Source organism: Dipodomys ordii, unplaced genomic scaffold (assembly GCF_000151885.1).
Source record: "Dipodomys ordii isolate 6190 unplaced genomic scaffold, Dord_2.0 Scaffold7, whole genome shotgun sequence".
NCBI classification, from domain to species: Eukaryota; Metazoa; Chordata; class Mammalia; order Rodentia; family Heteromyidae; genus Dipodomys; species Dipodomys ordii.
Window position 1 is genome coordinate 3687224 of NW_012267223.1, and position 8155 is coordinate 3695378.

At 51.7% G+C, this 8155-nt stretch overlaps 1 protein-coding gene across 2 annotated transcripts in view; it reads right to left on the bottom strand.

Annotated features, from left to right (window-relative positions):
* Positions 1-8155, bottom strand: part of Unk (unkempt family zinc finger) — a 29886-nt gene that overhangs the window by 10546 nt on the left and 11185 nt on the right. For both annotated transcript variants that reach the window (XM_013038104.1, XM_013038103.1), the window contains exons 2-7: positions 4620-4829; positions 3599-3775; positions 3332-3462; positions 2709-2844; positions 2030-2147; positions 976-1060 (exon numbers count right to left, since the gene is read on the bottom strand). In XM_013038104.1, coding sequence (XP_012893558.1) covers positions 976-1060; positions 2030-2147; positions 2709-2844; positions 3332-3462; positions 3599-3775; positions 4620-4829 — 857 coding nt within the window. The remainder of the gene's footprint in view (positions 1-975; positions 1061-2029; positions 2148-2708; positions 2845-3331; positions 3463-3598; positions 3776-4619; positions 4830-8155) is intronic.

Consider the following 8155-nt stretch of genomic DNA (forward strand, 5'->3'; position numbering starts at 1 on the left):
CTTTTTTCTTTTTGCTTATGTGGTGCTGAGGAATGGAACCCAGGGCCTCAGGCATGCAAGGCAAGCGCTCTACCACTGAGCCACCTTCCCAGCCTGAAGATTGTGGTTCAAAGCCAACCCAGACAAGAAAGTCCATGAGACTCTTATCTCCAGGCATCACCAAAAAAGCAGGAAGTGGAGCTATGGCTCAAATGGTAGAGCACTAGCCTTGAGAAAAAAGCTCAAGTTTAACACCTAGGCCCTATTCAAGCCCAAATCATCACACACCAAAAAAAAGTTGTTAAAATTAATCTATTTCTAACTGGGCGCCGGTGGCTCACACCTGTAATCCTAGCTACTCAGGAAGCTGAGATCTGAGGATTGTAGTTCAAAGCCAGCCTGGCAGGAAAGTCTATGAAACTCTTATATCCAATTAGTTACCAGAAAACTGGAAGTGGTGCTGTGGTTCAAGTGGTAGAGCGCTAGCCTTGAGCTGAAGAGCTGAGGGAAAGCGGCCAGGGCCAGAGTTCAAGCCCCACAACCGACAAAAAAAAATCTATTTCTTTTACTTTTTTTTCCAGCCTATTGCCAAAAACTTGAAAATGACATATGTAGGAGGGGAACTTAGGCGGGACACATATTTTGATTGCATAGCTCAGCTGTTAGACCTGGGCAAGGCTCAGTAGGAAAGACCTGTGTTCCATTATGGCATCTGTCATGGATGGCATGGATAGTGGATGGCATTTGCCATTTTCCCTAAGCAGGCAGGGTGCCACACCTTAGGACTGAGTGCCTGACCAGAGATAGTCTGTGTAATCGCTACTTCATGACACTGGAAGCTCCAGAGCTTTGAAGCCAGTAGTAAAGAAAAAGAAAATGGTACTTCCACTGGGCAAGGCCTGCTGCAGGCCGGAGCCACTCCCCTTCCCGAGCCTCAGTGGGGAGTTAGGGGAGAGGAAGGAGAGGGCCCGGAGCAGGACAATAGGAACAACATACGTTCTACGTGGGCAAAGGCGCAGAAAGGTCCTCTGGGACAGCTGCCTGACTGCTGCATGTCGTTGCACTTGGTGGATTTATAAATCTGGAGGGGCAAAGCAGAGTGGGCTAGTCAGACTTCCAGAATGACAGGCAGGCTCCCGTTCTTTCAGAGAGAGCAGCCTAGCTTAGTATCCCTCCCCTTCTGCTCTACTACAAGTCCCTCCCTTACAGTTCTTTTCTTCAGACTCAGACAGAGTCTTGCTATGTAGCTCAGGCTGGACTCATACTGCAATCCTCCTTCTGCAACACCCCAAGTGTTAGGATTACAGGTGCGTACCATGTCCAGCTTCTGCATACTAAATTCCCCAGGCAGCCCACTGCCACTGATGCCCCTTCCTTCTGAGATCATCAGCTCAACCACCTCTCATAAAAGGATTGGTTCCTTTGGCCAGGGTTATGCTTCCTGGGCATTAAGTGAGCCAAGATCTCCTGCAGCCACAGCCACAGTCCCTGCCAAGTTACCTGCAGTTGGGATCTGAACTGGGTCTAACTTGCTACTCTGCTACCTGTAGCCACATGAGGTTTGACCCTCTCTGTGCTGGCTTCAATGGAACCAAAGGCAGGGACAGTATATGCTGCCCCTAAAAGGCACACTGACATGGCCCAAGTGGGCTGTGGTCCCCTAGGCTCCAACTTCTGACAGAATGTCTAGAAGGGGCTTTTTTATTTCTTAAATCCTATTGTCATTTGATTAATAAACAACCTAAGGAGCGGCCCAAAGCTTAGAATGGCTCTATGCTCGGTGCACACTCAGTGCCACCATGCCGTGCCCATGCCTTCCCTGCCATGAGGCTTGAGGAACAAACTGGAAATAGAGGGCTGCAAGGGAAGGGTGGGCTCAGAGCAAAAGAAGCTGTATATGAAGGAATACAGGCTCCTCCAGGTGGTGCCTGCCAATCCTTCTTCCAGGCTGGTGCCAACACTTCCCCCTTACCCTCCTTGCTTCCCAAAGGGATATTCTAAGGTGCACGTAGACCCGCCACAGGTGCCGGCCCCGCCTCTTAAGACCTACCTCCGGATGGAACTGCTGCTCCGTGCGAGTGTGGCAATACTGGCATGCATCTCCATTCTCACACTTGCTGGGATCTCCCCACTCATCCCCGTGTTTGACATTAGGACATGGAGATGACCTAGTCCAATGAGAGGGGGGTCAGACAGAGGGAGGGAGGGTGAGATTGGGACCAGTACAGCACCACCTGATTCTCTGCTCAGGGATCTTCTCTGGTTTCCCTGCCTTGCAGGGGCAAGTGAGAAATGGAAAAGACGAGTTGCAGCGTGAGGCTCTTGCTAGTGTCTGAAGCTGGGCTGTTCCTCTGGGCTACTATCACCGAGGAGGACACTGCTTTGCTCCCCTCAGCTCGGCATCAAGTCCAGGCCAGCCCAAGACAGTCAGGCCACAGCCCCACCACGCTCGCTGCACTGCGGCCTGACCCTGCTCTACATAAGCCCTACAGGATCAGAACTAGAGGGTGTCAGAGACTGTCTGATCAGGGTCCTCATTCATGCAAGACTCGGATCAGGCTCCCACCATTCAGCCATCCTTTCTAGTCCCTCCCTTTATACCTGGCTGTAATCTGTAATCCCCGGGGTTCACCTCCCCACCCCCAAGAGCCATGGTGACCGCAGCCTCAGCCATGATCCCTTCCCTGCCACTCCTCCCTCCCACAGCTGGCCTCCTGGGGCCAAAGGACCTGTATTTGTGCTTCCGGGGGCTCCGCCGCCGGTCCTTGCTGTTGTGGTAGTAGGGACAGGCATAGCCCTGGCGGCACAGCCGCGGGGGCTTCTTGCACGGCTCCGTCTTATAGTTGCCCAGCACATAAGCGGTCTCTGCACAGGGGGCCAGAGGGCAGGGGTCAGGGCGCGGAGCTGGAGCACCCCAAGAACCTCAGGAGTAGAGTGGAGGGAAGGCAAGGAGAAGCTACTGGGAAGGGATCCTGGCTACCTATTCACGGCCACGGGCAGGCTGTGCAGGCCAAAGCCATGGTTAGAGCCTGGTAAACTGAGCAGGATGCTGTCCTTCATCAGATACTCATAGCTTACAGAGCCAGAGGTCATCCCATGAGTGGAGAACACAAGCATAATTGTGCACATTGGAAGCCTGGAGGGATCTTGGAACACTGTGTCTGGGAAGATTCCTACAAGTGCCTTTAGAATGGTGGGTAAGGCGGGGTTGGGTGCCTCCCAGTAGAGGTGGTGGCAGTTGGAGGAGGCGGCGGGTGGTTGTGAGCTAAGTCTTTAGGGCAGCTATGGCAGGGAAGGAAAGAGGGCAGATGTCTGGCTATAGGGGGCGTGGCCACTCATGTTCCTCCTGTACCTTGCCACCGAGGCTCCTCACTGAGGATTTTTTCTATCATGGCGTGGCTCGCAGCTCCAGCTGACTGGCCTTCTATGCTGCCTTCTACTGTGGTCTGGCCATTCTGCAAGGCCTCCATGGCCTGGAGCTCCCTAGGAGGAGAGGAAAAGACAGACCGGGTAGGGAGGAGGCATGAGACAATGGGAAACAGCTTCATCTCTTCTTTGTGGTTAGCAGCAGCAGCAGCCCCGGGCCCCTGCCCCAGAACGCAGCTCAACACCAACCCACCTGATATCGTAGACAGGGGAGCGGAGGTCATGGGGCCCGTGAGCAAAAGCACAGTGCAGGCCGTTCTTCGTACAATTGCCTTTTGAGTCCGTTTCGTGAATGCAGATTCCAGTTTTGTAGTAACGAAGGTGGTACCTGCGCTCAGTGTCCCCTGTGGTCCTGTGCAGGAATGGACACCTAGAACACAGCAGTGGAGGACATTCAACCTTGTCTCCTATGGCTTGGGCTCTCGTCCTCTACCCTAGCCTTCCCTGCAATTGCTAATGGGCTATCACCATCACCTGTAGTGACAATCCATCATCAAGGAGGAAGGCAGCAAAGTGCCCTCCTGACCCCAAGGCTCCCATACTGCCTGCAGCTGCTCAATGGGGGGCATTCTGAGTGGGATGGACACTTGTAGAACTCAGGGGTTTTGGAGGGGCAATCAACCCCTTTGAAAATTGGGCACAGCTCCCATTGCCCTGAGTGCTTCCACAGGGCCGAGGATGGGGTTAGGGGTGGTAAGCAAAACCTCTCTGAGAGGTCTCTCAAGTCGCAGTCACCCTTCTGCAAAGTTGAAGCAAACGAGCAGCTAGCCACTGTCTCCTCAGGGACATTCGCAGGCTTGATACAGAGACTGCTGGAAAGACATTTAGGGTCAGCAAACAGGAAGTGCTGAAGCCATCTGTCTAAACTTTCACCCTGGTGGAACTGCCTGAGGCGGCTGTCGGTGGCAGGACAGGAAGAGGACCCCTGGATCTGTTGTGGAGGATCAAAGGTCCGAGAGCCACTTTGGCTCAGTGGTCGGTTGTGGTCTCTTGGGTTTAGTGGTGAAAAAGCCCCACTACCTTCTTGCTATATCCTTGTTGGGGGGGGGGGGGTAGGGAGGGAAGGAAGGGACAGGTTTGAGTCATAGGTGAGCGGGGCTATCGTTAGTCCTCAAAGCAGCCACAGGCTGGCTTCCCAGGACTGGACTGGCCAACTCTAAGGGCACCTGACCCAGGATACCTGGGCCACCGCTGAGGGCAGGCGGGACACTCACTCGTCGCCTTCGGGGCAGAGGCCTGTGGCCTCGTCGTATTTGGTGCAGTAGACGTCAGGACTATAATTGAAGGTGCCGTCCCGGCGACGGATGGACCGGCGGCGGCGCTGGTTCACGAAATGCCAGTGGAAGCAGGTGTAGGGCCGATGCTGTGTGCATTTGTGTTGGACGAAGAGCGGGCACTGCTCCGTGCGGAACTCCTTCAGGTACCTGCAGAGAGCCCGAGCGGCCGGGCCAGGAGCAGAGAGTGAAACTCCTTGCTGTGTCAGCAACAAGTCAGCCACCGAGTTGCCTAAGGGCTAGTCCCATGAGAGGCCCAGGGCTAATGTTGGGCCTTCGCATTCATAGGTCTCAAGCCAACCTAGAAGGCAGGAACTATAGACCGCAAGGGTCTCGAGCAGTCGGTTGTTTGTTTGGGGGCCAGCTGCGGTCTTCAGCAGCTTGGCTGAGGCCTCCCTGAGGTTTCCAAGGCCAAGCTGCTAATCATGGGAAGAGGCTATGCATGAGAGCACAGCCCCTCCTGTGTTTCCTGCAGCTCTCGGCTGCCCACATCCACCTGCTGATTTATGGAGGCTTCTGCATACCATGCACAGGGCTGCTACTGTGGACTGAGGGAAGAAATGTGCACTCAGGTGCTTTAGGGGAGGTCTGCCCTGCAACAGAAAGCCCGGTCGCCAGGTGCCCCCTGGACTGCTGACGAGTCACCTGCCAGCACTGTCTGGGCAGGTGTTTGGGAATCCATAATAGCGTGCTAATGAACACCTCCCTCAGTCTATTCTGTCCCCAGTCACTTCACACAGGACTATTTCTGAGGTTTAAACTCAGGGCCTACGTGCTGTCCCTGAGTCATAAGTGAGCCGGGCCATAGCCAGCCCTCAAAGCAGCCACAGGCTGGCTTCCCAGGACTAACACTACTACTTTGAGCCACAGCGCCACTTCCTGTTTTCTCATAGTTAGAGGTAAGAGTCTCACGGACTTTCCCACCCTGGGCTGGCTTTGAACCGCACAATCCTCAGATCTCTGCCTCCCCAGTAGCTAGGATTACAGGTGTGAGCCACCAGCACCCGGCTTATCATTAATCTCTTTGCCCTGCGTGTTGCACACAAATACCTTCAAACTCTGCCCAATGGAGGACCCCAGATCCACAGGACCTACCATGGTTTTCTTTTCTATTACCTATGCTCAAGTGAGGGTTCTCCTAGATTGAGGGAGCACTGGCAGGGGATGGGAAGTCAGTCTGGTTATCTTTATTCTCGCAAGCCTAACAATGCAGGTAACTGATGGCTTTAAGGGGCCTTTAAACTGCAGAAGGCTCAAAGGCTGTGTACATACAAGCTAGAGCAGAAAAGCCAAGTAAAAGTATGAGGCCTTGAGTTCAAGCCCCAGTACTAGCAAAAAGAAAAGTGCTTGGGGGGCTGAGAAGGTGGCTCAGTGGTAGAGTGGTTGCTTTGCATGCATGAGACCCTGGATTCAATTCCTCAGCACCGCATAAGCAGAAAGAGCTGGAAATGGCACTGTGGCTCAAGTGGTAGAGTGCTAGCCTCGAGCTGAAGAGCTCAGGGTCAGTGCCCAGGCTTAGAGTTCAGGCCTCATGACTGACAAACAAACAAACAGAAAAGTGCTAAGGAATTTCCCCAGCCTCCAAGTATGGAGAAGTGACTATGTCTGGGATGGAGTGAGATGGATGCTCCTGAGTACAAACAGGGAGCGAAGGAGCAGTAAGACTCCAAACCAACCCCCACTCTCCCTTCAACACACTTATTGAGCACTTAATGGATACAGCATGAAGCAATGAAGATATAAACAGGTCCTTTCTGGCTCTCGTCCTCATGAGACACAAATAGCTCCTGAATTGATCAAGTGTGGAAAGAATTCTAAGGAGGGTTTGTTCAGAGTGCTTTGGGAACTCACAGGAAGGATCGCTGATGCAGGCAAGGGAAAAAGACGTAAGGGAAAGAGGAGTACTAGTGGAAAAGAGGTTGCTAGTATAGATCTGGGGGAAAAAAACCTGAAATAAATTTAGCTGGGTACCTTTGGCACACACTCTTATCTCCAATTAAGCACCAAAACAGCTGGAATTAGAGCTGTGGCTCAAGTGGTAGAATGCTACCCTTGAGCAAAAGAGTTCAGAGATACACAATTTAAAAAAAAAAAAGGGCTGGGAAGGTGGCTCAGTGGTAGAGCGCTTGCCTTGCATGTATGAGGCCCTGTTCGATTCCCCAGCACCACATAAACAAAAAGAATAAAAGCTGGAAGTGGTGCTGTGGCTCAAGTGGTAGAGCGCTAGCCTTGAGCTGAAGAGCTGAGGGACAGCGCCCAGGCCCAGAGTTCAAGCCTCACAACCAGACTCCACCCTCCCCCCCAAAAAAAAAGATCTTGGGAAAGGATGTTTCAGATAAAAGAAATTACATGAGTTCAGAAACAGGCTGTCTGGTTCCAAGAGCTCCAGGTATCTGTATGGATATGAGTGGAGCAGGAGCAGAACTGGGACAGGGAAATGAGAAAGGGGTGGGGTACAGGAGGCGCACTTCAGAGATTTCATGTGGGCCCAGATATATTCTAAGACATGAGGCAGAAGTCTGGAAGGCTCCTCAGAACCTGATGCTCTCCTTATTCCTGTCTGTCTCCTTGTTTGTCTGGTTGGACAGAAAAGTCTATGCTTTGCTACGTGCAGGTAATCAAGTCCTGCGTGGTTAGGCCAGAGAGAATAAACAAAGAGAACTACAATGAACTCATTATAAGAACTCAATACAGTGCTTTGAATAAGGTTTAGAAACAAGTTTAGAAACAACTGCATCAAGGAAAAAAAGTCAAAGACAACACCAATAGGCTCATGATGTCACCACTGGGCAGAGCATCAAAAGAAGATGCTACTCTCTTGTGAGATGAACTCCAGAGCAGGTAACTCAGTTTAGCAGGCAGGGCTTCAGAAAAGACCCTGTGAGAGAAGGGGCCAAACCCTAGCAAGTTAAATAAGCCCACTTTCAACCTACAGTACAGCTGGATGAGAAAAACATAAGCCTATTATTGCTTGCCATTAATGGAACTGTAACATCCATTATCTAGGAGCCAAAATGCTTGTTTGATTTTCTATTTTCCCTCCGGCTAACAAGGGTTCCCCAAATCAGAAGAAACCAATTAGAAATTTCTACTTTTCAGGCATTGAAATGAATGCTGAGATCAGCTCTCCAGAGACCCAGGAAGCCCTGGATTCTGAGCCTGGGGGGAGACTCTCCAGTCTCCCCTGACCTTTACCCTTCACCTCCAAAATCTGAGAAGAGGTAGGGCCTCAGGACTAAACTTCAAGTTCCCATTTCCCAGACACAAGGGTATAAGCCAATAAACAGATGAGTTTCAAATGAAGGAGTCTTCCATAACCTACATGGACAGAGTAGGTCAAGAAAAACATTCAAGCTGGGTGCCAGTACCTTACATCTGCAATGCTAACTACTCAGGAGGTTGAGATCTAAGGATCAAAGTTCAAAGACAGCCTGGGCAGGAAAGTCCATGATACTCTCTTTTTTTTTTTTTTTTGG